This window comes from Coffea arabica, chromosome 2e (assembly GCF_036785885.1).
Source record: "Coffea arabica cultivar ET-39 chromosome 2e, Coffea Arabica ET-39 HiFi, whole genome shotgun sequence".
Lineage (NCBI taxonomy): Eukaryota > Viridiplantae > Streptophyta > Magnoliopsida > Gentianales > Rubiaceae > Coffea > Coffea arabica.
The window spans coordinates 66650934-66678872 of record NC_092313.1 but is presented as its reverse complement, the minus strand read 5'-3'; the positions used below and the strand labels follow the sequence as shown (position 1 = coordinate 66678872).

The following is a 27939-nucleotide window of genomic DNA, read 5'->3' as shown; positions in this document are numbered from 1 at the left end:
GCAGCCACACAAAAGTGCACTAATGGTCAGGAATAGCGGCACCATACGGTTCAAACATTTGAACGTGAAATTCAAGGACAGATTTCAAAATGATATGATTCAACCTCAAACCCATTTAAATGTAGCAGATAACAGCAGGGCTCGAGAATTGATGTGCATTCAAATCATAGGAGCTAGCAATCTTCTATATGCTCATATTGGTGATGTCATTGTTGCTGTGATCAAAGAGGCAGTACCCAATATGACCCTAGAAAGGTCAGAAGGCTTCCTTTTGCTAACTAATCACTCAATCAAGGATAGACTTGGTATGAAAGAATACAATAGTCAAAGCACACTGCATAAACAAATTCTAGCCATGGGAAGCTCCAACGGCACCGATCATTGAAATTGATCATTCCTGTGAAATTTTGGAAATGCTCACACAATCATGGTGCCAAACCTACTGAACTTATACAAGAAAATAACAAATGAAAACTCCTTAGGTTATGGTATTCTTAACTATTCATGCAAGTGCCATTTTTGGATCATTGAATACTACTATCTAGGCTAGCTATGGTGTAATTTCCTTATGCATATGAAACCTACTTTCGTAGTGAATCAACTATACTTATAACTAATCCATACCTATTCGCATGGTTATGAAATCAGCTACAAGTTCATATCTTCAATGAAATTATATGAAATTAATCACTAAAACCACATAGGTGGACCTCTACTCTCGTGAGTGTACTCCTTATGTTTAGCACTTTTTGAATCAGTGTTAAATCTCAATTTTCATTGCAGAAACAACACCTTAGATAATCACAATTAATAGTACCAGTTTAATCATGATTTAAAGAGCCAAAGTGCTAAAATAACTTGCTCAAATAATAGCAATCAAATAGCCAAATAATAAATACTAACAATCATAGAAAGTTCAACCAAACCCAAGGCATAAACTTTAAAGACACATAATAAACACAAAATCCAGAACTTGCATATTAACCATACTTAAGAATCCAATACAAAAGATATAGAGTTGAAGAAGAGATAACCTATGTCACTTGAGATTCAACTCCTCCTTCTTCATCTCCATCTTCATCCTAATCTAGCCAATATACAAGAGTGGATGAACTACTAACTAAACTATCCTATACTAAGAAAAATGGAAGAACTACATTTCTGCAAACTCCAAGTTTCTCTCCCGTATATCTCTCTTCAATCTTGCAAGTTTTGGCTATATAAAGATGAAAGGTGGTCAAGGAATGAGGCTTACACCTCCCTTTTACAGCTGCAAAGTGCTTGTCACATGTTTGGCATTACATGTGACTTGTTGGAGGTGAAATTGAATTTTCCGCGTAAAGAGCAGCCCTCACTGACCACAATCTGGCCAGAAATCCGACCATAAATCCTGCCAAGTTCCGGCCGGAACTACAAGAAAATTGGTCATCAGTGACAACTTTTCTCTGTGACGAAAAAAAGTTGTCACAAAAGTGGATCCTTTATTGACGACTTTCTAACTCGTCACAAACCTCTAATGGGAGCCAACTCATTTGTGACGACTTAGAAAAGTCGTCACTAGTAAATTCCCGCCAAGATTTAGCAAGAGCGCGGGAGTGTTTAGAACACACAATAGTGACGACATTAAGAACATCATCACTATTGCTTGGCCTATTTACGGACGACTTTTTGTTGTCGTCACTGATCACTAAAAAAAAAAGTTATTAGTGACAACATTCTGTAGTGATGACAATAGGTCGTCACAAAAGGAGCTTCTTTAGTCGCGACACCTAAAGTTGTCACAATTGCATCAAAGCAACTAAATGTTTCGTCACAAACTACACTGCAAGAAATATGGTCATTAGTGACAACATTTTTTAGTGACGACAAAAGTCGTCACAAAACGAGGTTGTTTAGTGACGACAAGGAAAGTTGTCATAATTGCTCAAAGCAACTAAGTCTTCAGTGACGACCTTGAAAAAGTTGTCACTAAAATGCTCTATATAGTGACAACTTCGAATATCGTCACTGTCACTCTACCGATTCGGATTTAGTGACAAGAATTGATCGTCACTGTTTAAAGTACTTATTTCTAAGTCACTTTCATTAATTCTACTGTGCCACCCTAACTTTTGCGATTTAGCCCCAAATGTTGTAAAAAATTCCATTAATTCCATTATGATACCTTAACTTTTACAATTTAGCCCCATATGTAGTACACCGATTTCTTTAATTCTATTATTACTCCCTAACTTTTGTAATTTAGCCCCATATGTAATTCACCAATTTCATTAATTCTACTATGACACTCTAACTTTTGCAATTTAACCCCCATATGTAATACACCAATTTTATTATTTCTATTATGGCACCCTAACTTTTACAATTTAGCCCCTATTTTTTTATTAGGAAATTGCGAATGGTATCTTGATAAACTATGCATAAATATTTTATAATTTTCTCAAACTTAAGTAATAATTTGTTATAAACTCTAAAGATATATCTTTCATTACAATAGTTATAAGGCAGACAGGTCATTTTATCAATGGAATAAGAAATTTATGCCAGATTTATCCTTTGTACTACATGCCAAGTAGTATTAGCAAAGGAATAACAAAGTACTACAAAGTAATTAACAAAATAGCCTTCAGGGAGTGTAGTTTATGGGCAAATGAGCATTATCTATTCAAAGTACCAACTTTTTATGGGCATTTTACTCTCAAACATATAATTTATGATAAATTTATAAATGTTTGTAAGTAAAATTCAAAAAGTGTTACACTGATTTCTTACAAAACGAAAACTGGCAGGTTATCTTTTCAACATAAATTAAATTTTTTTAAAAAAAGAAATGGCCCATAAAATACCAACTCTTTGTGGGTTTCCTCCATTACATGAACAAATATTCTGCTCTTTATGGGTATTTCACTCCGAATCATTTAATTTATGTTAAATACATAAATGTTTGTAAGTAAAATTCAAAAAGTGTTGCACTAATATTTTTATGGAAGGGAAACTGGTAGGTTTTGTATTTAACATAAATTAAATATGTGAAAGGAAAAAAAAAAGAAATTACCCATAAATCTATGTCTTGCAAATGTATACTAGTAAAATAGTTTCAAACAAAATTAAACATTAAAATAAACTGTAATTTATACACATTAAAATATTTGTAATTTATACACATTTTGCAACTACTACTTTGTGTTTTCTCTGTAATGAATTTTTTAACTATTGAGAACTTAAGTTTTGTCTTGCAAATCTATACTAGTACAATAGTTTTAAACAAAATTAAACATTAAAATAAATGTTTCAAAAAGAACAAAAGTACATTTATCACTTGCGGTAATGTAACAAAATTTTCTCAACCATTATCAATATTTTCACAAAAGTATTAAAAACTAGCAATTGACAATATTAAAAACTAGCAATTTTGTTAATGAGAACTTTTCTTGTCATTATAATCTTGAATAAATTAGTGATAACATTATGTCATCACTAAATTTTCTTTGATTTTGACTTAACAATAATGTCTTATTAATAGCATTTGATTATTTTTAATGAAAGTCTGTTATAACCATAGAATTTGACTTTCGTTATTTTCAATTAATGATGTACTTTAGTGCTGCAATTATAAAAAATTGCAGGGCTAAAATATTTGCAAATTATAAAAGTATATTTTCACTTATATGTAATTAACAAATTTTGCCACCTATATTGATGAAAATTTGTGTTTTTGTACTAAAAAATAAAGAATAATACTATAGCAATAAAATCTATGCTTCAAACCAAATTAAAAATAAAAAAAAGCATTGTGTTTTTGTAATCATTATGTGTTCTCTAATGATTTTTAACTGTTGTATACTTATGAGACTACTTGTTAATTTAATTTTCTTGTATATGTAATAACTTCATTAGAATAAAAATAATTGAATAAATAAATAATTCATTAGTGTAAATAAACTTGTGACTACTTAACTTAGAATGATTATCAGTTAATTTGATATGAAAATTTGTGCCCAAGTTTTTTGGATATTGTTTGAGTTATGGGCGAAATCATCTCCACTAGAATTATTTTAGTTGTGAATACCATTACTTCATTTTTTTATTGTGCAAGATAAAGGTTTTCAGCGGAGTTGGTGGTGGAAACGGGTTTGAGAGATTGAGTTTGGGGACGAAGGTGAAGGTTTTAATTAGCTATAGTGGTAGGAGTGGATCCCCTTCTTCATCCACCTCTTCCACCGAGATTAACCCATCTAACTCCACTTCCTTCAACCACCAAAACGGTGGTCCTGCTCCCCACCGCATCGCTGCCGGAGCAAATAACTCCGACTCGATGCACTCCTGGTGGGAGTCCATATCAAAAGCCCGCACTCGAATCCATCTCCTCTCCACTCTTCTCCCCGAAACCTCCTCAGTTCTCTCGTTCCTTGCCGACTCCGACCGCCCTGCCCGCTCCCTCCTCCTCTCTTCCGCCGCCTATTCTTCCATCTCATCTTCCCTCTCCTCCCCTTCATCCGGCTCCGACGACGACTCTCTTTGCCTGTGGCTATACGACACCTTCCTCTCCGCTGACTCCGAACTCCGCCTCGTTGTCCTCTGCTATATCCCTCTCCTCTCCTCCTTCTATCTATCCCGCATCCACTCCTCCTCCACCACATCCGCTATCTCCCCCACCCCTAATCTCGCCGGCTTCGAAGCTGTCCTTCTTGTCCTCTACTCATCTGAAGTCAAGGCTCATTCGGGTATACCCGTGCTCATTTCAATCCCTGATCTCTCTCAACCTTCTCTTTATCACTCCTCTCGAAATCCCCCTTCGAATAAATCGAACCCCATTAACAATAACCCCTCGTCTCGGCCTCTAGTCGGCGTTCTATCGCCTCCTCTCGAACCCCAGATGGCGGTGAAGTCTACTAAACGAGCTTCCATTGTAGGCATTGCCCTTGATTGTTATTATAAGCAGATCTCGCAAATGCCCAGTTGGTCAAAGCTTGATTTTTGCAAATTTTCGGCAGATTGGGCAAGTCAGGATTGCCCTTGTAAATCTGATTTCGATGATTTTACTACCCAAAAACCTGATAATTTTACTGAAAGTAGCCATGGGCTTTCGGGTGACTCGAGGGGTCACAATGAGATTGAGGATGTTGTGGAAGAAATTCGGCATTTGCGAAGTGAGGGGAGGGATGACGAGTTGAGGTCACAGGGGGTGAGAATTCCGCTGCCATGGGAGTTATTACAGCCGGCATTGAGGATTTTGGGGCACTGCTTGCTAGGGCATTTGATTACAGAGGATGTGAAAGCAGCAACTTCAGTGGCAATAAGGAGCTTGTATGCTGGGCCTCCCATGACCTGAACCCGCAGGCCATTTTGGCGACTAGCAGTCTGATTTAGCTAGATAACAGGGCACGCGAGGCTGTTGCTGCAGCTGCAGCTGCCAGTGCTACCTCCAATGCTAATACACCCAGTAAGGCTAAAAAGCCTGAGATCCTTTTGGTTTCTAAGTGATATCAAAAGTGAATGAGATAATTTGCTTTAATTCTTGAATGTGAGTTTGTATGTGGAATTATGTAGGTATAGGTGTAGATTATACGCGAGTAATGAGTAGCTTATTTTGAACTTGGAACTCAGCCTGAAAGTTGTGTATCATTATTACTGTGATATGAATAGGTGTTCCAATTGCTTATATTTGGACTTAAAAAAAATATAAATAAATAAATCGAATGAATATGTAAGTTTTGATGATTATGTAGTGCTCTTGGAATATGTAGTTGTAACGTAATTAGGTACAAGTATAGATTAGTATCAAAATTAAAAGAAGAAAACATATGTTTTATATGCAAACATTTTCTTATAAGAACTACAGCTACCATTTTATTCATTGTCTTCGAGCTTATAATGCACATTATCATTTCGTAGGGACATCATTGGTTTGTTATTGTCTTGCAGCTCATTATGCTGATGCTATTGGTCCCTGCTATGGAATTCCCAATTATTGTGATGTTTGGGTAAGTATATACTCCTTTCTATCTATGTTAGACTTGTTTCAAATGGTTGGGTCTTGTCAACAAAGTTTTTGTAAAAGTGACAATTTTCACTTTGTTCTAGGAGACATTTGCATATAAACAAGCTACAAGTGGTCTCTGATTTGTGTTTGATTTTCCTGCCAATTAATGAATATGATAGGAGTAATTTTCTTTTCCTTCCTTTTGGAAGTTTTTGCATGGTTTAGTTGAGTTGTTTGTGTGAGAGTAATTGATTCAGCTTCCTTTTTTTTGCATTATTGTTTGCTGACTTATTGGCCAAGAGGGCTCTCAATTAGTTTTAGGACCAAGAATTCCTTCTATAGTTTTCTAGTGCTAGTATTAGCTTCAAGTTAGCTTCTTAATGTCTCCTGCAGTCGACTGATTTTTGTTATTATTTGCAGCAATTGAACCTGTTGACAGAGGCTTCGGATTCGGATTTGGGTCTAGGATATTACAATCTACCAATCAAGCTACCATTTTCGCTTGTGGTACCCTTATACTCTCTATCTCCTCTTTGCTTCTTTTTTTCTGTTATTTATAGCCAATCCAATTCACTATAAATTTATACTTTCTAAATCATCCTAAAAATTGAAATGTTGCTATACAACTACTAAATGCACTATGTATATAATGCATATGTAGGTGCACAGTGGTTAATGTGATTTAATAGCTAAGACTAACTACTATGATTTTTTTGGTACTTTTTTGTGTTCTTGCTCCAATTCATGACAATCTCAAATATGGCTGTGTTCCATTTTGTTTACTTTTCATTGTTGTTGTTTGGGAAGATTAAATTAACTGCCGTGTCTTCATTATGTTACTTGCTGCCCTTTTATGGACAACAAGTGATTTTCCAGCATAAACCTATTTTCAACTATATATACTTGTCTAAATTGTGTTATGTTTGTAAATGAGACGCTCTTGTAATTTTCCAGCATATATGAGACCTTAAATTGTGACTAAGGCATATTTATTATAGATACAGTGGCTGTTGCGATTCAAAAATAGCATAAGTTATTGAACCTTAATCCTTGGTCTGTGACAATATTAACATGTAATTTGCCAAAGAATTTAGTAAATGCTTGTTACTTTTGTTTTTTTATTGAGGAAATTTGAAGGCTGTTATACGTCTTTGATATTAAGAGTTTTCTTTGTCTGTGACAATACCTGGTTTTTACTCTCTATAATTGGTTCCTATGTGCATATTAAGAGCTATCTTTGCTTTTATTTTGTCTCTTATTCTGCTCTTTATGTAGTCACTATTTGGATGAGAGTTTAAATAAATGAGACTTTATTTTTTGTGAATCCTCATTTGATTTTCCTTGTCTCAAGTTTGTTTTGTCATCTACTAATAATTGTATTTTTCTATTGCAGATATATTGCACATTTTAGAGTTTTGGAAGATGAGTAGCCGAGGCTACTTATTAGCTCAAAAACTGGTTATAGTGCTATCTTATGCTTAGGAAATGTTTCGTATAACACAAAAATGTTGTGGGACTTGGATTCGTTTTGTACTGCTCCCTTGCCTTATATGATACAACTCATTCTAATACTACTTGTCAAACTCTTTATAATGTGATGTTGCACATGATTATGATATTGGAAGAATTATTATAATATTTTGGCATTTTCTATTGTAATGGGTGAATGTGTTTGTTATTCATTAAGCATTGTTGGTGGCTCCCATTTTTTTATATTACTCTAGCAAGAAATACATCAAACTACACAGTGACAAGATATTGTAACTGAATCACATTTCTCCAATGACAAGTGCCTATTGTCAGTAAATCAAATGTCTTTATTGACAACAATTGTTGTAATTGAATTAAATTCTATATTGACAACAATATGTTGTCACTGTTGAAAGGTGTTTAGTGACAACAAAATTGCTAGTAATTGGACCATATACTGATGGCCATTGTTGAGTTTTAGTGACGATATTGTTTCATGCATCATTGATAAGAAGTCATGTTGTCACTAAACTTAAAGCATTTATTGATGAGAAAAGTTGTCACAAAAGCTCTTTATTCACTGACGACTTTTAAGTCATCAGTGTATACTTTTACTGACGGGCATTCAGTGACGACCCTGTGACGACCGAAAAGTTGTCAGTAAAATCCATTAGTGATGACTTTTTACTTTTTTGTGACAAAAAAATGCACAAAATACAAGCAAAAAGTGATAAAAACCTCATTTACTCACTTAAGAACATTTTTCACCAATTATAACCAAAATGATTCATTTTCTTCCAATAATATAACCAAAGTGACTAAAAATATCATAAAATGTCATTCAATTATTACGTAAATTAGTCACTTATCAGATATAATAAATAAAGTATAAATGAAAGCAAGTAAACACATAGAACACAAAACACATAAGCATAATATCTAAGTATAAAAATCCTAAAAAAAAATGATTAAAATACATAAGTAAATAAGTCACACAAAATACAAAACCTATTTATTACATCTGGGGTTGCAATTACAATCCCAAATTAAGGAGCAAAAAAAGATAAGAAAATATATTTATCTATCCTATTTATTATATTTGAGGAGAAAAATGATATTAGTTACAACTTTTTAAATAAGAGAAAATATGATATAGTCTATCTATTACATTTTAAGTATTCAAGTACCCTCTAAATAAGAAAGTTTAAATTAAGTAAATGACATGCAAATGAATAATTATATGATAAATGCAATTAAAAGAAATAGCAAAAATGCATAAAGGGCATAAAAACACATAAAAGTACATAAGAACATGTATCTTGAGAATCTAAGGGGTTATAAGAGTACCTTTCCTTTGAAATGGCAGGCTAAAAAACTACAATATCTCCTGTCTAACACTCAAAGCACGAACAAACATGCAAAGCACAACTATCTTGGAAATACTTTTAAAAGGAATGCAATAAATGCATTAAATCCATATTAACATGTTAAACATGCAAAGGAATTTAAAGGAATTCAAAATGACAAGTTAAATGAGTTTAAGGCATAATTAGCAATTAAAGAAAGGAAACAATTATAATTGAGGGATCAAGAAGCTACCAGGGACTCAATTACAAAACTTAGAAAGTTTATGGGTTTCAAAAGATAAGGGCCAAAAAATAATTAAAATGAAAGTTTAGGAATCAAATAACAATGAAAATAAAGATCTAAATGAAAGAAATCTAAAGTTTCTAGGTCATAGTAAAATTATTTAGAAACTTAGGGGTTCAAATGTAAATTTATTTTCTGATTTAAAAAGCCTGTTTAATAAACTTAAGTGGAACGTTGTAGTTTTGGCATTAAACCAACAGAAATAACGTAGTTTCATTTGAAATTTATTTTGATACTTTTCTTTTCTTTTTCTTTTTCCCCCTTTTCCCCTAGGGCTCGATCTCTCTTTTCTTGATTTTTCTTCCTTTCTCTATTTTTCATCTTTCTTGATTTCTCCCTTCTTTTCTTTTCAGAAAACCTACAAAATGAGAAAATTCTACATTAGAATGCATGAAAATAAATGATCAATAAATATAAAAAAATATGAAAAATACATTGAGTTCCGAAGGTCTTCCTTTGCCTTATACAATAGCAAGCAAGAAACTTGGTTGGGAATCGGAGAAAGATGAGGATGATTGGAAGACATTCAAGTTAAATGATAAGGAAGAACTTGCTGACATCAAAAGGCATTCTTTGTACTTGTATCCATCCACCAATTACGGAAAAGATGTTTTTGTTTAGTCATTCAAATAAAATTGCTATATCAAGAAGACACGCAAAAAACTATATGTTTTTAAATTTCTTTTTAACACGTGAATTGTAAATATGTTTCTACCTTTGTATTATTTTTTTTTTAAAAAAGGTAGTAGTGCAATTTGGCAAATGCAAAAATAATATGTCCATCCAAACAGTTTAAAAAGTTAGTGTATATGTTTGTATGTGCGAAAGTATGTTAGTGTGTGTTTTAGTGTGTATATGTGTGTGAAAAGGAAGTGTTTCCATCCAAGGAGCTCAAAAAATTAAGTGTGTGTTTGTATAAGTGAAAATGTTTTAGTGTGTAAAAATATGTTTATGTGTGTAAAAATAACATTTTGTGTGTGTAAATATATGTAAGATATAGTTATGTATTAAAATATATAAAAATATATTGGGTTATATTTGGATCATAGGTTTTAGTTGATCCAATATGACCCAATCCAAAATCAATTAAAGCTATAGTTGGGCGGATTGGATATAATACATCTAACTGAAAACTCAAATCAACCCATTCAATTGCCAGGTTTATTTATTGAGTAACTTGTCGATATTGACTATTGCCAAAGGTTTTTTTTTGTGGGGGGGGAGGGGGGGGTATGCAAAGAATGATTTGACGAAAACTCAATAAAAAGTGCCAGCATGATGTCATGCACACAATCAAAATTCATGGTTACACTAAAGATTTTATAACAAAGTCTGTAAGAATTACACCAACAAAATAGAATAGGACAAAACTGATCAACCAAATTTGCCCTATGTTCCAAGCTAACAGCAATGCTTTTGCTGGGTTTAGGGCAGATATGATTGAGATTTGGGTTTGGGGCAGGTATAATTGAAAATTTGGTTCCATATATCGTTGTACTTTCTACCTAATTCGATGTATAATGATGTTGTCTCGTTGGAAACATAAATTTTACTAATGCACACCAACTCGTTGTATAAATACAACTATTCTAAGCGTACACCAACATTTGAAAAAAATAAAAATAAAAATACAACAACTGCCCTAATTGTACCAGCAGTCAGCCGTATCTGCTCCAAACCCGTTTTAACTCATGACAAGTGAAACAATTGAGAATTTGTCTTAAAAAAAATTTCAAATGCAGTTGCTTTTGGTAACCAACAATACTTCATCATATATCCTTTCTACCACAATAGGCTTTCACTCTTTCACTAGAAGATAAAGCCGGATTTTTCGAACGGAATTTTAATAAGCCCCAATGATCAAAAGAAGTAAATTGTGATGGGTAGTTGTCATCAACAAGCTCTTTTGGTACTTGAACAATTCCAGTGTGGAAGGAGAACAACCCAATAGAGGTTCTTGCTTTCTCTGTCACCATAACTCTGTGGAAACAAGGTCGTACTCTGCCATTGCTCCATGCCTTCAGCAAGTAACAGAATGACTTAATTATAAATGAGGACCCACTATTCTTTCTGCTAAGAAAATTAATGAGAACTTAAATTTCTTTTTTTTTTTTGTGGTTGTTTTTGATAAAAAAAAAAACTACTTTGAGATCGAAGAATTTAGGTTGTTTTGTAACAGGTTTCGCGAACAGTTTTTCGTTTCAATATAAATTATAAGCTTCTAATGGTATTTTTTGAAACAATAATGCATTTAAAACTACTAGCCAATAATAGCTGTAATCGATTGCAATAATTTCATAAATCCCCTGAGATTTACCATAATTACATCTAGCTCCCTCTATGTTTCAAAATTACACATACTTTCCTTAAATAGTAGCTTTGGCCTTCATTTGGCTGACTTTTGTATCATACTAATGTCCCAAATTGCCTTGAAAGCCTCATTCATTTTTTCATATTCCTTTAGCCCAATTTACTACTGTGTATTTTTGTTTTAATTATTTAATGAATTTTCGGTGGGAGATACAAAATTGAGAATTAATGAGAAAGATGAAAGATGGATGGAAGAGGCATGATCAAACTGAAATTTGTGATATATGGAAATTGGGATTTTGGGGAAGGATGACAAACTTGGATAGACAAACAAGATGATCAAAATTGGTGAAAAATATATATTAATGGTGATGATAGGACAATTTTGCTACAAGATGATCAAGTTTGGATAACCATTTGACAATTTTACTTTTTTTTTTTGAATTTTTTCCTCTCTAAAAAAATATATATTTATAGTTATACCGAATCTTAAGTTGTTTTCCAACCTCAAATGCAACAGCAAACCACAAATATTGACTTTCATAACTTGCCGCTACATCTTAGCTAGCTTATACATTATTCAATACTATCACCTAGAAACAGCACAATTATCTTCTTAGTCAACTAAATATTATATTATCTTCTTAGTCAACTAAATATTATATTATCTTCTTAGTCAACTAAAAATTGTTGGCAAGATAACAAACAGAAAAATACTGTCAAAAGATTTCACATTTCAGCCAGACGTAATGAAATATATAGTTTAGCAAATGTATATTTTTACTTCGGGTACAAAATTTTTTTTTTTTTTTTGCACTAACATAGTTTTCAAAATGAAATGAATTGCATGTTATTGATAGTTAATGCACACAACGTACCTTAAACATTTTTTTTTCAAGTTAATTACACTTTACCCCTTGAACCGATACCTCAATTGCACTTTCACCTCATGCGCCAAAAAGAATAGGCAATTTACCCCTTTTAGAAGATTTCACCATATAAATAAATATAAAAATATGATGCAAAAAATTTCTTTGGCAAAAATACCCTCCTTTAGAGTTTTTGGATGAAGTTACTATTAATAGCTTTTGTATTTCATTGTAGCTTTTATTTGACAACAATATTTAGAGTTTTTGGATGCAAAAAAATTTTCTTTGACAAAAATACCCTCCATATATTTGGTTATTGGAAAATCACAACAAAACGAATTGGATGAATCCATTCTTGCTTTTATTTTTTTCTGTTCTTGTGTTTATATGTTCAAATAAAACGAAATAATGAATGCGTGCATTGGATAAGGAAAATGGATGATTTCTAAAATATACTTGTTTGTTGGGAATTAGAATAAATAAGAATATTATGCAAACTCATTATAAATACAAATAAGACAGTAAAAATTTTGTCAAGAACTCTTCTAAAGGGAATGGTTGTCTAAAACAAATTAACATCACAAATTTATACATAATTCTAGCTAGGAAATCTTCGGAAGGGGTAAATTGCATTTTTTTTTTTCGTTCACAAGGCAAAGTGCAACTGGGATATAGGTCCAGGAGGTCAAGTACAATTAACAAAATATAATTTACAGAATATGATAGCGTATATTGTTGGTAATAGTTTGTAATGAGTATGTTGAAATCCATTGTCCCACATTGAAAGAGGATAAAGTGCATGTTGCCTATATATGAGTCATTGTCCTATTCCTTTACAAACTTGTTCCAAGATAATAGTTTGGAGGGAAAGTTTGGTGGGAAACTTATTTCAAGATATATAAAATCTTGACAAGGGCACTTGGGCACTTGGGGCACCTAATATCTGTTAATTGGCTAACTACCCAAACGCCTATTCAATAAAGATTGCATCCTCTGATAGTGCCTTGAATAGGTGCTTCAATCCTTTTAAATAGTAGGATTTCGACAGAATTAAATCACTTTTACTTTTCATTTGATAGTTCTTAGACTTTGTTGTATCCTAGAGGTAATTTGTCTAATAGAGGCAAATAACACCTTAAGGAAAGTGCTTTCACGCCTCAAAGTCTCTGTATTTGTCTAGTATAGTTTTGTTCTTTACTACAGTTTTCTAACATATATATCATCAATGTATCAAAAAAAACGAATAAGTGAAGGACAATGGCAATACCAGCATGGCATCACCTGCCATGATTGCAAAGGAAGATGGTGGGAAATCAACAGGAATCCATGTACCATCTTTTGATTGAACCTGCAACCCTTGTACGCTATCTTGCTTAAGAACGCTCACAAAACTTGTGTCAGTATGAGGAGAGATTCCAAGATTTGGCTCCTTCTCTTGGGGAACTCTATAAGCATTGGCTCTGAAGAGATAAGATGTTGATTCTATGTGAGAATCAATGTACCTACCAACACCATAGCTTTCAAAGATCATTTTGCTCACCATCCTGTTCACCTCTGATAGTTGCCTTGTGCAGGCGCATATTGTTTCACTGAGAATAAAAAACCAAACTAATCATAGTACAAATAAATTATAATGAGGTAAAAAAAACATGAATACGGAATGTCATTTGTGTGGTGTATATTTATCTAGAGTATTATAAATCGAAAATTTGGAATAAAAATGTTGTCTATTGTAGTAATTACGGTAAAAAGAAAATAACCACAAAGTTTTTAACTTTGTGCTTCTAAATTATTATTTGTGTCATTTTTTATCTCAAATGAAACTGCAGTATCCCATTGATTTATCCCTTTTAATTTATTTTTTAAGTTAATTTATTTAAGACATCCGAGACAATACTAACCAGGTATGAATTTAGACAAAAACAGAAAGTACAATTGGCTTAAATAAAACTTTTGAATTGTTTGGTAACTATAAGTGCATTATACCCTACTAATTCTAAGGAACTAAGCCAATTTAGCTCCTAAAGTCTACCTCATTGTCACCTTAATTCTTTATAGCTATAAAGTTATGCAATAATCCTAGACTTTCTTTTGGTGACAAATCCAGTCCTAAAACTAATTGAGCCGGTAAATTGGATCAAATTTGCCATGTTGGGAAAAAGGTACCTAAGAGATTTTCAAAGTCCACCACTTATATAGCCAGTTATACAAGTATTTGTATATGGAAGAATGATATATTTCAATTTTGCCAAGTAGACTTTCTATTTCTCCAGGTGCACTAATCACTTGTAAGAATATAGCCTTTTATTCCACCAATTTCAACATATAGGTCAAAATTTGGAATCAAATATCAGAAACATGAAAATTTCATCAATCTTGGTGCTAGTAGTACCATCTCTAGGCACCAGTATGCAGATTTTCTATAAGCTCATCTTACCAAAAATGATCATTTCCAGATGGCCAGGCGAGATTGGCAAAGCTTTGAACCGCTTCAATAGTTGTTGAATCTTCAATAGAGATGGCTTCAAGAAGAGGGAAATTAGGTTTTGGTCCAAAATAACCAAATGCACTCTTATCAGGGTGAACGTTAAGCAATTTTGTCTCCATGGGAAGATTAAAGAACTCCTTCAGCGATGCAAAAACATCAATTTTGCACTCAGATTCAGCCTTGTCATAAACTGCAATGAAACAGCTAAACTCCTCCAACGCTTCCCTCACAGCTTTGCAAGTAGAGAGCCAAGAACTTGTGCCAAGATTTAGGTTTTCTGTGGTGAAATATATGACTGGAATTGTTTTGCTTTTCTGCGTTTGGGAGTTGCAGACTTGAGGGTTGTTGGTCTCCATTATCGAACTTGTGGATGATGTTCTTGGCTTCAGATGTAGCTGTTCTAGATTTGGTCAAGGGACAAAGGATTCCTGATGAATCCAAATCAATAAAAAAACATAAATCTACAGAAATAATCACAAAAAATCGACATACGGCCAAAGGAATTTATTCTTGTATTGACAAAGGGCTCCGGGGGGATGCACCTGTTCACAAAAATTAAATACGACCGACAAACAGACTCTGACTATTCTGACGAAAACCCCGAAGCTGCTGACTTATTAAGCCTTGTATGACAATAAGCCTCCTATGTAGAACAAATACTAGACATATCTAGTAGTTATTCCGTACTAATAAAAAAGTTTCATGCGGAATTTACTTAACATATTAAATAAAATCAAATGGAACTTTTTATCAGGGGATAATTTCAGAAACCTCCCTTGAGGTTTCTTACAATTTCATTGACCTCCCCTGAGGTTTCTACAATTACACTAACCTCCCCTGGCAGAACTTGGGACCCAATTGCTTACATCACATAATGCGAAATTACTATTATACCCAAGATATTGTGTGTTATTATGAGACTAAAATCTGATAAATAAGTCATTAGGGTACAAATTAAATCTTTCAATTTCATTAACCGACTTACCAGTTGGAATCTTACCAGTTAGTGTTCATCCTTTCCATGTTCTACGTATTAACAACATGTTGTCATTTGCTGGGTACTAAACTGGGTACTTTTATGGGAAAAATTGAAACAATGATAAGCTGAATTTTGCATGAAGTTAACCAGTTATTCAACCCTTATTTGTCACTTGTATAACGGAGTCTGAGCTCTATACGCAATAACTGCCAATCAAAAAACAGAGAACTTTGACTTAGGCAGTATAACTTCGTTTCTGGTTATCAAGCATTAGGAAGAAGGGGGTCGTTTTCTCAAAACTCATTCTTCCATTTTCTCTTTCATGCATAGATGCTTTGCGTTTCAACTTCCTCAAGAAAAGGGTAAACATAAATTAAGCATAGCTCCATCAATATCAAACATTTGCAATGAATATTTTCTAAGAAAAATCTCCTACCAAAGTTCGAGTCCACTGTTTATGATGTTCTAAATTGATGCTAAACAATTTTTGCAGCCGCTTTTGGTAGTTTTCTCTCCTGCATTTTCTGTAGTTTTCAGATCAAATCAGTTGACATTTGGCCTCTAGTTATGTGATACCCTGAACTAAATGAACTCTGGTATAGCATTCATGTCCTATGACACTCAGTCACTGATGTGTAAATGAGCAATTTTCACAACTTGCAGCCACTAGAAGCGACATAGCATTGCCCTAAAAACAATGCTGTCATGCCTTAAAGATCTTTCACTTCTTATGTCGTACACAAAGAGCTTTCAAGAGAATTGCTTTAAATTATCTCTTGCCAGAGAATCGTTCCAGATGGTGTTAATGCCAAGCTTCTTCTGATTTATTTATGGTTTTTATTTCTGGTGTTAATGCCACTCTTTTTCCTTATTCCACTAATATCCCCTCACTTTTTCTAATTTATTTCTGGTTTTTATTAGTTTTCATTAATTCACTAATATAACTTGTACACCTACCTCAAGGGCATTTATGGGAACAAACTTTCCTCTCTTTCCTGAAAATACTTTTTTATGTTCACTTTTGACATCATGGGCTGATTTTGTAACAAAATCTTAAACCTCAAGGGAGGTTAGTGTAATTATGGAAACCTCAGGGGAGTTCAATGAAATTGTCAGAAATCTCAGGGGAGGTTTCTGAAATTATCCCTTCCATTTAATATGTAAATTAGTAAGTGGAATCCTTATATATCCACATCAATTTTTTCTATTAGTTTTGGATCAGTTATTAGGCATTGCCTAATAATTGTTTCGAACTGACATAAAACTTGTTCGGCACTTGTACAAACTGACTAGTACTAGTACTAACAAAGGATTTATCCCAGGATGAGGGGCAGGAGCGGTCATCAGATGAATCGCTCCTGAGCTGTTCACGGCTAAGATTTGGCTCAAAAAAATTGTACGGTTCAGATCACTTTTTGTACCTCGTTTTTAACAACGTGTGTGGGATCCACAAAAATTTGTTCTAAAATTACATGTTGTGCAAACAAAGTTACGCCGTGTGCAAACAAAGTTACGCGATGTGCAAAATGCACAAAACCACTAGGAACGGTTGCAGTGCAACCGTTCCTGCCCGTGGTCCTTTATCCCATGCCACTCCAATGCAAACTAACCAATTAACTAATGACATATGCCCACAACTTAATATATTAAATCCTACTAGCTTGGTTTAATTTTTCTACAAATTTGATAACAGATAAGTAATGAATTGTTTCTAGTTGCAAGAAACAAATTAGTGTAAGCATTCTGTTGCAAATATTTCAACTGTGGTTCGATAAAATATATGTTGTCTGCGCTACTATACCTAAAAATATATATTGTCTGCGCTACTGCCAACTAATCCAACTATACTATACCTTAAAGTAAGTGTTTCTTCCAAGATGGGGCTATAGGCGGCTTTGACACCTCTAGATGGGGCGGCTGCTAGCAAGCTGTTATATTTGTCCTTCAGTTTTTTGTTTTTAGATCTAGATTTGTCCTTTATGGATATGGAGTTGTTTGGGAAAAAAAAATCTATGTTTTTTTATAACAGGTTTCCTAATCACTCTTTTTATCTTTACAATAACTTTTTTATTTCACATAAGTCACATTGTATAGAAAACATTACGTTGCTACCATAAATAATTCTTTTTTTTTTTTGAAAAATACAATTCAAAAGGATACATTTTTGTGTGATTTTTCTTGCTAATATGAAAACGAAGTTTAAACTTCATAAGTTGGAATTTTGGACGTGCATGACAAAAAAATTTGAAGCATATATCATAGAACATCCTTAATACCACAATAGGTTTTGACTCTTTCCTCAGAAGATAGAGTTGGATTTTTCAAACGGAAACTCAATAAGCCCAAAAGATTTGAACTATTCCAGTGTGGAAGGAGAACAGCGCATTATAGAATCTCGCGGTCTTTGTCATCATAACTCTGCGAGAAAAAGTATAAAATTTTTGTCCTATTGGCACTATCATTGACTAAAATTGTAGAAATTAAGTTGCAAATTTGGGGACCAATTAGAAAATTTTCTCTAACCTCATCCTACCAGAATTGATCATTTCCTGATGGCCACATGAGGTTTGTAAAGCTTTGAACTGCTTCAACGCATAATTATTGAATCTTCAATGTATACCAATGGTTTCATGAAGAGTAGTGTCACATCTTAGTCTTGATTGGTGTTAAGCAATTTTGTCTCCATGGGGAGGTTGAGCAACTTCTTTAGTGATCCAAAAACTTCACTAATAAACTCAGATTCAACTCTGTCATAAACTGCAATAAAACAGCTAAACTCCTCCAATGCTTCCCTCACAGATTTGCCAGTAGATAACCAAGATCTTGAGCGCAGATTTTGGGTTTTTTTTTTTTGGGTTTTGGTGAAATATATGACAGAAGGGATTTCACTGTTTTGTTGTATTTGAGGAATCTAGACTGAAGTATTGGTCTCCATTATCAAACTTGTGGATGATTTTCTTGGTTTCAGCTGTAGTTGTTCTAGGTCTAGTTATAAGAAGTGAACTATTCCTGGTTACAAGGAACAAGATAAGGTGGATGTTTTATTGGAAAGGTTCTCATGTGCAGATTCATCTCACCATATACATAAGGTTTGGCCGACAAGTGCCTCCACTATGCATAAGGGCTTCGAATATTAGTCTTTTGATAAGAGTGTTGTTAATTCAAAAAAGTGTCCAAATCTATAGATACAATAAATATAAACATCTACATCATATGATGAGTATATTAATTAAAGAGTGCTAATGGACAACTTTTAATAAATTATTAAATAATATCATGATTAAGACCTTATAGGCATCCCAATATTTAAGCATTTACTAACCAACTCCTCCTTCAAGTCAAAGTTGAAAGTCATATACACATGTAAGTTTTCAATCCCCAATCCTAACAAATAATATTCAATGAAAGATTCAAGAAAGATTGAACTTAAATCTCATAAGCAAAAGCATTAGTATTATCTTAACCACAATACAAATCACCAAACCACTCCATGAAATGAATTATTCCCAGCTAAAAGAAACAACTAAGGGTAAATATTTCTCCTGCAAAGATTCCAAAGTGGTTCCATAAATTATATCTTGGTTGCTAACTGCTTACTTGATTGGGGTGTTTTATTGCAAAGATTCCTGCAATTAAGCAGGATTCATCACCCCATATACATACACAGCATGGAGAATACATATGGTTCTGTGTATTCTACAGAAGAAATGCTGCTATCTGGCTGCAAACGAAAAAATTTGTCAGCTTATTGTCTTAGAGAATAGCATGTGTTTTCCAAGTCCCAACAAATCTGTCTTTTCTATTTTTTCTTTTCTGGGCAGGACAGGTAATCTATCCATACTACAACAAGTCTATCTTTCTTGTCTCAATCTGAGTTGTTCACTCAGATATTGATTCATCAATCTCATGAGCAAAAATTAGCATCAATTCTCTAATTCGACACTAACACCGATTGATAAACCACATCATGCAAGCAATTACAATTTACCTGTTCACAAATACTCGATATTTTGCTTCTTTTTTCCTTTGTAGTACAAAAACGAAGAACAAACTTCAATCCAAGTTAGAACTTTAGAAATATGGCAATGATACAAACCCTAATAGTTGATAGTTCATTTGAAACAAAAGCCTAAATTAATTTGGTTGAGTCTGGGAGCCAACACAGGAATTAATACTTTCCCATGCATCCTTTATACCGCAATAGGCTTTGACTCTTTCCTGAGAAGATAGAGCTGGATTCTTCAAACGGAAATTTAATAAACCAAAATGATCAAAAGATTTAAATCGTAGTGGGTAGTCATCATCAGCAAGCTCTTTTGGTACTTGAACAACTCCTTTGTGGAAGGAGAACAGTGCAATAGAAAATCTTGCTTTTTCTTTCATTATAACTCTGTGAAAACAAGGTTGTACCCTGCCATTGCTCCATGCCTTCAACAAAGAACACAGCAACTTAGTCATCAATGACATTCACAATTCTTTCTGCAAAGAAAAATGTAATTGTTTTTCTTTCTTTCTTTCTTTTTGATAAAATTACTGAGAGATTGAAGAATTTAGGGTGTTTGTCATCAGGTCCTGGAAACTTTTTTTTTTTCTGGATAAACTGTGTGCTCCTAAATTTAGTATGTAGCAATACCAGTTTGTTTTATTTCATCCATTTAATACTGCTAGAGTAACAAATTATCTACACCAATAATATAGGAAAGATTAACCTATAACAATATTGAGTGAAAACACGAATTGATTTATGGTTTTCTATGGTGCCAGAAACCGGACTAAAATATGCCTATTATCAATCTTCCTCTAGCTGAAAATATTGTATGAATGAACTGTGTAAACATAAGTTATTAGAGCAAGGGGTTAATTTCAATTTGGCCTTTCAGAGAAGATCAAAGTATCAATTCAGACCCTAAAAATGATTAGGTCCCAATTAACCTGTCCAAAGGGGATATTTTGTACCGAGTAGGCCCTTCCATCATTTCAAATCTGGTCAATAACGTTTTATTAAACTTTAGTGATAAAGTAAAGTCTCATCTCTTTGTTAGAGACTTAAAAGCAAATCATTTATCACCTAAATGAGTTAAAAAGGATAAGATATTGCTCTTCTAAATCTATTTTCAATCTTTCAAATCTGATTAGAAGAGCACTATTCTATCATTTTTAGCTAATTTAGACAGAAGACTAATTGCTGCAAAGTCTCTAAAAATCAATATGCCACTAAGGTTTGGTTAGACGTTATTGACCAAACATGAATTAACAGAAGGGCCATGTTGAAACAAAAATTCCAGTTTAAAGTTCTCAATTGGAACTAGATCACTTTTAGAGGTTGAATCGACTCTTTAACCTATTTTGGAAGACTAAATTGAAATTTACCCTTGCTCAAGTGATTATATGTATGCATAAGTAATTTTCCAACCTCAAATTGCTAGCATTACATGTAGGTTTATACCACATGCAGGTTTAGTGTGCAATTAAGCTTGCAGGGTTAGTCAATTTTTCTAACCTGCATGCTCGGATGCAGGACACACAACTTGCATTCAAATTTGAATTTCTATTCTTATATTATATATATATATATATATATATATATATATATATATATAAATTTGAATTTTTTATACATTAACAGTGTATACACTAGCGGGTCTAGATGCATGCCACATAAACAAAATTTGATGTTGAAGTTCAAATTCAGATGATGTGGCATTCATCCAACCCCATCAGTATAGGAAAGATTAATCCATATGTTTGTGTATAATATATATATAATGCATCTAAATTTATTAGTGTAAAAATTTTTACTTTGGCAGTGTGGGAAACATGGCAATGTCTTAACATACATCATTCAATTGCATTAGTTTGAATTTAGAGGTGGCAATTTGTCCCAAGTCCCAATGGGTTACCCATGCCCATGGGGACTTTGGGCGGGATGGGTATTGGATTTTGATATTGGGTTTAAAATGGGACAAATCCCAATTGTACCCATTAATTGATGGGAATACTTGGGAAATACTTGGGTACCCATTGGGTTCAAATAACAAGGGCTCTGTTTGGTTTAGCTATTTTTGGGGGGTATTTTTGAAATATTTTATTATAGCAGTGTATATGAAAAATTTTTACTATAAAATTTTTTTGAAATATTTGATATACTAATATGGATGGGATGTTTTTTGAGTTATTGTATATTACTGTAACATTGTATTTGAAAAACTTATTTTTTGAAAAAATAGCCAATCCAAACGGAGTCTTAGATTAAAAAATTATCTTTAACAATTTTTATAGTAATACTAGAGAATATAATCTAGTAATTTTCCTAGTCATTATCCACAAGAATTTTCAACATTTCAGTCAATTTAGACCTGTCATCTTTGGACAATGATGAGGATAAATATTCAACACCTTAAGTACCTTGACCATCTTGATATATGTTGGAATATGACTGTATATCTATTTTTTCCTTTATTTGTTAATTCAATTTTTTATGGGAATCCTGAGTATAAAGCACTTGCATGTTTATTTAATAAAACTAAAAAAAAATTAATAAATCAAAAATATTAAAATTATATAAAAAATAAAAATGAATTAAAGGAAAAAAAATATGTAGAAAATAGATTTGGGTATTGAGCGGGATCAATCTAAACCCATCCCAAAGTGATCCCGCCCAAGTTAGTCCCAAAACACATGTGGGTAAGGTTGGACCCAAACCCATATGACTCGGTTCCATCACAAACCCAAGCAAATCCCGCCCATCCCGCCCATTTTGCCACCTCTAGTTTGAATCAACACAGTTATCATTTTGGTCAACTAAATATCCTACTGAGACCGTAGACAAGACAACAAACAAAAATGCTATTAAAATATTTCACATGTCAGCATTTTTCATGAAATATCTTTTGAGATAAAATAGTTTTTGGAATATAAAATAAAATATTACATTTTATTGATAGTTGATACGGTAACTTACACATCATCCCCTTGTAATTTTACCCATTATCACATAACTCCTTAATGTTTTAAAATATCCACTTCACTCTCCTATAGTTTGATGTAAAGTGGAAACTTAATGGAAAATGGTATCCATAATGTCGTTAGTTGAAATACTAGTATTACTTTTACTTAATATTATATCAATCAGCAGTGTAACCATAGGAGGTTAAAGTGGATACTCATGCAAAAAATTGGAGGTGGATATTATGATTTCATCACATGCAATTTTGGAACGTGTCTGGTTCAATTGGCGTAACAAATGATGCATTCCATCCATATGCCACTTTAGATAAAATAGGGGTTAATATGGCTACTTTAAAACCTTCGGGAATAATGTGAGACCTAAAATAATGTGTGAACAAAAGTGCTTTCGAGACTAAAGTTTTCAAATGGTATTGGAAGCAAACAGATAGGGTAAGAAAATTACTCACCAGCATGGCATCACCTGCTATGACAGCAAAGGAAGATTGTGGCAAATGAACAGGAATCCATGTACCGTCCTTTAATTGAACCTGTAACCCTTGAACACTATCTTGCTTAACAACACTCACAAAACTTGTGTCAGTATGAGGAATAATTCCAAGATTTGGCTCCTTCTCATGGGGAACTCTATAAGCATTGGCTCTGAGGAGATAAGATGTTGATTCCATGTGACAGTCGCTGTACTTACCAACACCGTAGCTTTCAAATATCATTCTGCACACCAACCTGTTCACCTCTGATACTTGTTTTGTGTAGGAGTGTGTTGTTTCACTAAGATTTAACACAAGAAAAGGGGAGAATTATAGTTGACATATATGAAAATGAGGTAAGGTAAAAAAGAAATAGAAAAAGATATGTGCATAAAAATATACATGAAAATGTATATGCCCTAAAGTCAATTAACTTCTAGATTTTAATATGCACTTGAACTATTTATGTTATTATAAATGGCATCTTCATCATATTTATTGCAAATATATTTATATTTGTATGATAACATCCCTAGAGTAAATCTAATCGATGAAATCATAAGAGATAAAATTTATTCTTAAATATATCTAGTAAAAATATTAACAAGACATGGCGTTGTTAATACAATTAGACTAATATATACTATGTCACTTACTTCTATATAAGAGTAGTAAATCTCATCTACTGTGGTGTGTGAGACACCTAAACTAATATATGGGTTCTAGATAAAATGATCAAATTCACTAGATTGATTCGCATAGAGATATCTAACCCTGGCAATTGGGCTAGTTGGTGTTGGGTTTTTATTTAAATGGGTTATATCCAACCTAAACAACCATGGATTTGGTTGATTTTGAGTTGGGTTATATTGAATCATCTCAAACCCAGTAACCCAAATATGACCCAACGTATAATTTTATACATTTTAATAGATAATTCTCTCTTACACACATTTGCACATACAAAATAATTTTTTTACACACACAAACTCATTTTCACATACATGAACATATTTTCACACACTAAAATGCTTCCACATGTACAAACACAAACTCACTTCTTAAGTTCCTTAGATAGAAACACATCATTTTTACACATGCGGATACAGTAAAACACAAACTAACATACTTTCATATATACAAATACACACATTTAAACTACTTGAATTGGCAAATTAAGAGCAGAAAATCCTTTTTCAAAAGCAAATCAAATCACATAAAATATAATCAAAGGATTCGCCAAATTATGAGGCATGATCTAGTATTCCAAATTAAGAGCCTATATGCACCTATCTCATGTAATAGAAAAGGCATGATATGAATATTAAACATACTTAACTGGTGATAGACAGTAGCTGACTATATCTACTGGAAGTTATCATAGTTAGGAACATTTTTTTTGGCAATGATTTAAATAAAGGGTATGAAATAGTTGGAAAATACAATGTATAGATGCCTTTAATGCAAGTTCCTAGAAAACTTGGATTGCCATCCTTCATAAGCTTGCATGCAAATAATGGAACATGAAATGCATTAACAATTATGTCAGTAGTATATTCTAAAACATTCTATCTTGATTGATTGAAATGTGTTGTCTTAACTGACTCTCTTCGTTTGCATGTGTGTTGCCATGCTTACATTTGTGTTTTCAAGGATAACAGCAGGTATTCAAGCAAAACCATGCATTACAAATTTTTTGACATTAACATGGCCATGCTTTTTCCAGACAATAACTCAGATGGCCATTAAAACTATTCCATTTCTATTAAACCTATTGTCTTAGTGATATCTCCAATTTACTGAGAATTTATATTCACATTTAATAATAGGAAAGATCAGGAGATGCAGGAAAAAAAAAAGATCATATATGGGGTTAATGTCATTTTACATGAGGTGAAATACAAGAAAAAAATGATCTAAGCATTTTAGGTTAATGGCTAAGTACTTGGGTTAATGGATACCCAACTTAAAAACCCTACACACCCAAAGCTTATTTGGGTCATTTTCACCCAACATCCAATTAATCCAACACCCAACCGGCCCGACTCAACCTCTTAAATTAGTAAGCAGGTTGGACTAGGTTGTTGGGCTTTGAGTTTTTTTTCCAGTCATAGATATATCCTTTAAGTGCCAAAGGATTAATCTCTAAGTGACGTTTGTATAAGTGATCTTTAGACTTAACATTTTTTTTTTTTATAAAAGGGTATTTTTATTTAATGAAGAGCAAGTTTTTACATACACCTAATTTTTCGAATAGAAGGCAATCCTAGTCTATCGAGGCGAATTGCCCCACGAGCCATACGTGGAAGCGTATTAAAGGTCTCGTATATCTTGACTTGCTGCTCTGGATGAGATACGCTCACATTGGACAACACATCAACCACCGTGTTAGCCTCTCTGTAGCAATGTGAAAAGCGATCAGGATCTTCCACGAACTGCCAAATCTGCCTAATCTCCCGTCGAATCTGCCAGGGGCACTGAATGCGATGCTGAAGAATTCCAACTAAAACCAAAGAATCAGATTGCACATAGAGATTCCCAAAACCCTTATGTACACATGTTTGAAGACCAATAAGGAGGGCACGAGCCTCTGCACGGATACATGTAGTTTCCCCAAGATATGCCGAAAATCCAATCAAAGGTAGGCCATTTGAATCCCGAAGAATCCCAAAAAGGTAGGCCATTTGATCTTTAGACTAAACATTATTATATTATTTTGAATATGGATAGTTATACTTTGTTTGTTATATGATTGCTCCTATAACAAGAAATGCTCACATAATTAGTATATAGGTATATATTTGAAGTATGGAAAGGTGATAAATCATCTATAAGGATTTACTTTCTCTTATAGAAGAGGAGTTATTTCATGTCTACCACTTCTAGAAGTATAATTCAGAATTCTTAGAACTAAATGGAAGAGTCTTAGAAAGTGTTTCTACGTACTTTTCTATTAGAGTTGTATTTTAGTACAAAAAAAGAACATTAATCACATAATGGAATGGGCACCACTTATTCCAAAATTAATAGGAGATAAGTATAATAAAAGAATATTAATTACATAACAAACATTCACTGAAATAAGGTTAAATCATCCACTTGACTTTTCTCATTACTTGGGTGGTCATGATGCATTATTACATGTAAATCTTGATCTATAAGAATCAGTTGATTGATTAGTAGAATCAATGATATATAGATTAAAAGAAATTTTTATTTATCTAGTTCTTATTTATTAAGAATTAAAACTCATATTTATTGCCAATGTATATGAGAGAACCTAATAGATCACACACATTAAGAATTTTTTTTATTTGGATTAAAAGAATTTCAAGTAGGGACTTAAAAAATAAGTTTTTATAACTTATATTTTAATTTATAAAACAAATTAAACTTGAGAGACTTATGGTACAAATAAGTTTAAATTTTCCAAATACAAGAGTTGTATAAGAATAAGAAGGCTAAATCCTATTCAAAACTGGCTTCAGGGTTTTCATAAGGATATGTACAACTTTTTTATCTATAAATACTCACTAAGAACTAAGATTTTACTAGCAAAACTAATCGACACACAAATTATCTTGTGAGATTTTTGAGAAAAATAATCTTGAGAGAAAAATACCTAAAATTCGTCCAAAAAAATAAGAAAAAAATCGCATCTCTTATTTCTGTTACTGGAGCAGGTTTTTCATGGGGAAAAACTAGGATTTTTCTCAACAAGGTTTTTCACAGTGAAAATTGGAGTTTTTCTCAATAATTTGTGTGAGGTGTCTTGGCAATAGTTAGCACTAATCTAGTTTAAACTAACTCAACCTAGAAAGTTCTAGCTAAGGAAGTTTGTGAAGATCATCGTTAGAAGCCAAACATCCATATAACGTGGATCATTTTGCCCCTCCGCATTAAATCTCCATCGGTTTAAGAAGATCCTCATGGATTGAGATAACCTTCTTAAACTAACTTTATGTCACATGAATTTAATCAAAGATCGACCTACTAAAGGAATAAAAGAATTTTAATTTTCTAGCATGCATGTATCTATGATTCCTTACAATACATACATGCATACATATAGATTATAGACCTACATCAAACATAATACAAATCAGACTTTGTCTAGTTTAGTTCTCCATTCTCTAGAGTTTTTGTTTTCAACAAGAATTTGGACTCTATTATCAGGAACATGGAAGTTAAGAATTAAGAAGAGAATAGGCACAAATTAAAAGATTTTCTCCAACATCTCATCTTACCAGAAATGATCATTTCCCGAAGGCCAGATGACATTTGCAAAGCTATGAACTGCTTCAATAGTTGTTGAATCTTCAATACCAACGGTTTCATGAACAGGAGTTTCAGGCCTTGGTCTTATATAGCCAAAAGCTGGCCTATCAGGAATAGTATTAAGCAATTTTGTCTCCATGGGGAGGTTAAACAGCTCCTTAAAAGATGCAAAAGCATCACTAATGAACTCAGGTTCAACTTTGTCATAAACTGCGACGAAGCAGCTAAACTCCTCCAGGGCTTCCCTCACAGCTTTGCAAGTAGAAAACCAAGAACCTGTACCAGGATTTAGGTTTTCTGTGGTGAAATATATGACTGGTACTATATTGTTTTGCTGTGTTTGAGGAGAATAGACTTGAGGGTTGCTCTCCATTGCCAAACTTGTGGATGATGTTCTTGGATTCAGACTTAATTAGCTCTGTTCTAGCTCCAGTTATTAGTCAAATGATCTAGGTAACAAATAAGGTGTTGATTCT

The 27939-nt window shown here is 33.1% G+C and overlaps 4 protein-coding genes across 5 annotated transcripts; 1 reads left to right on the top strand and 3 right to left on the bottom strand.

Annotated features, from left to right (window-relative positions):
* Nucleotides 1-22: 22 nt before the first annotated feature.
* On the top strand, nucleotides 23-7489 carry LOC140036419 (uncharacterized). The gene is made up of 5 exons (XM_072077818.1): nucleotides 23-255; nucleotides 4111-5443; nucleotides 5926-5984; nucleotides 6404-6490; nucleotides 7377-7489. Exons 1-2 carry the CDS (start codon nucleotides 23-25, stop codon nucleotides 5330-5332), a joined length of 1455 nt encoding a protein of 484 aa, XP_071933919.1. The 3' UTR covers nucleotides 5333-5443; nucleotides 5926-5984; nucleotides 6404-6490; nucleotides 7377-7489.
* Nucleotides 7490-10770: 3281 nt separating this feature from the next.
* On the bottom strand, nucleotides 10771-15367 carry LOC113732707 (deoxypodophyllotoxin synthase). Of its 2 annotated transcripts, none has more exons than XM_072080739.1 (3): nucleotides 14720-15367; nucleotides 13564-13871; nucleotides 10771-11121 (listed from the first exon to the last, which is right to left on the bottom strand). In XM_072080739.1, exons 1-3 carry the CDS (start codon nucleotides 15124-15126, stop codon nucleotides 10997-10999), a joined length of 840 nt encoding a protein of 279 aa, XP_071936840.1. In that variant the 5' UTR covers nucleotides 15127-15367; the 3' UTR covers nucleotides 10771-10996. The 2 variants fall into 2 exon arrangements, with proteins under 2 accessions (XP_071936840.1, XP_027114436.1); XM_027258635.2 differs by having other exon boundaries at nucleotides 13550-13871; nucleotides 14720-15366.
* A 4516-nt stretch (nucleotides 15368-19883) lies between these two features.
* On the bottom strand, nucleotides 19884-23428 carry LOC113729332 (deoxypodophyllotoxin synthase-like). The gene is made up of 2 exons (XM_027253639.1): nucleotides 23165-23428; nucleotides 19884-20177 (listed from the first exon to the last, which is right to left on the bottom strand). The coding sequence occupies exons 1-2, from the start codon at nucleotides 23426-23428 to the stop codon at nucleotides 19884-19886; spliced, it is 558 nt and encodes a 185-aa protein (XP_027109440.1).
* A 4000-nt stretch (nucleotides 23429-27428) lies between these two features.
* On the bottom strand, nucleotides 27429-27836 carry LOC113729320 (deoxypodophyllotoxin synthase-like). Its single transcript, XM_027253629.1, has one exon. It carries the CDS (start codon nucleotides 27834-27836, stop codon nucleotides 27429-27431), a length of 408 nt encoding a protein of 135 aa, XP_027109430.1.
* Between the last annotated feature and the right edge of the window lie 103 nt (nucleotides 27837-27939).